The following is a 1,608-nucleotide window of genomic DNA, read 5'->3' as shown; positions in this document are numbered from 1 at the left end:
AAAAAAATTATAAATGATTAATATAGTATTTCTAGATTGCGTTTTTTATTATTTTTATACACAATTTATTTTATTGATTTTTTTTTTTTTTTTGGAATAGAAGTAGACTTTATTACTAAACCAAAAACAGTGAAGCATACACCGATCCTATAGGATCCAGGTAGTCCAAAACACTAAAATAACCACACAAATCAAAAGAACTATGCTATCTAATGCTAAGCTCCTCTAAGTTAACATGGTTAGAGAGCTTAGGAATCACACTACATCTAATAGCAACATTAGTTTTGGTCTTATGTTGTATGTCTTCCTCCATGCTTTGATCCTTGAAGATGATAGCATTACGTAATGTCCATATAGCATATATTGTTTCTGCAATAGCAGCCTTGAGGATGGGCCTTTTCCAACCTTTTTTTGAAGTTTCCACCACAGCCCATTCCTTCTCACTATTCCAGCCGTAGGGTACCCTATTAAACCCAATCCAATTCAAAATCTTCTGCCAGATTTCACCAGTGAAGCTACAAGCAAAGAACATGTGTTCTTGTGACTCCTCACTCCTACAGAAGTTGCATTTTCCATCTGTTGCAATGCCAAACCGTGCCAACCTACTCTTTGTTGGTAATATATTCCAAAGATCTATCCATAAGGTGAATCTTGCCCAAGGTCTCGCAACATTATGAAAGAAAAGTTTATACCAAGGAGTATTTGTTTTCTCACCTCTAAGTTCTTGATACATATGCTTGGTTGTGTATTTTCCAGTTTGAACAGCAGTGTGCCAATAATCACTCTATTCTAGTTCCTATCTATAACTCATCATCTTTTTCATGATCCAAGAAACAATGTTAGGCATACGCCAAGTAGCTACATCCTTACCCTTTAAGTAGTATGTATGCATTCACATAACCACAACTTGTCTGCCTTGGTCTGGAGATTCCACAGCAGTTTGATGATTGTAGCTTTGTTCCAACAATTCAGTTCTATCAAATTCAAACCCCTAGCTTTTTTTGGCTCACATATAGATTCCCAAGCAATAGGAGATTTCCTACTGATGTCACTTCTGTTACACCATAAGAAGGTCCTACAAACAGCACAAATTTGATGAATAACTTTTTTAGGCATAGGATAAATTTGCATCCAGTATGTTGTCATAGAATTAAGAACACTCTGGATCAATTGTATTCTGCCAGCATAGCTCAGCATACTTGCTGTCCATGAATTAATTCTCTGCACAATTCTATCAATAAGTGGCTGGTACAAGGCAATATGCAGCTTCTTACTCGTGATTGGTACCTCTAGATATTTGAATGGAAAGGTACCTGCAGTAAAACCAGTAATATCCAGAATGTCAGCTTTCACATCACTATCTACCCCACCAAAATAGACCTTGCATTTCTGAGGATTAGCTTTCAGACCAGTTGCCTGAGAGAATCTCCTAACCTCCTCCATCATCATTTGTACAGACATGGTATCTCCCCGAGAAAATAAAATAAGATCGTCTGCAAAGCAAATGTTAGTAATACCTAATTTCTCACATTTAGGATGAAATTTAAAGTTAGGCTTACTTTTGAGGTTACTCAAGCATCTATGCAAATATTCCATAATCAGTATAAA

At 36.2% G+C, this 1,608-nt stretch overlaps 1 protein-coding gene across 1 annotated transcript; it reads right to left on the bottom strand.

Moving 5' to 3' along the window:
- Positions 1–205: 205 nt before the first annotated feature.
- LOC131598474 (uncharacterized) lies at positions 206–733 on the bottom strand. The gene has a single exon (XM_058871069.1). It carries the CDS (start codon positions 731–733, stop codon positions 206–208), a length of 528 nt encoding a protein of 175 aa, XP_058727052.1.
- Between the last annotated feature and the right edge of the window lie 875 nt (positions 734–1,608).

The sequence above is a fragment of the Vicia villosa genome, linkage group LG4 (assembly GCF_029867415.1).
Source record: "Vicia villosa cultivar HV-30 ecotype Madison, WI linkage group LG4, Vvil1.0, whole genome shotgun sequence".
Lineage (NCBI taxonomy): Eukaryota > Viridiplantae > Streptophyta > Magnoliopsida > Fabales > Fabaceae > Vicia > Vicia villosa.
This window is presented reverse-complemented; position numbering and strand designations above follow the sequence as displayed.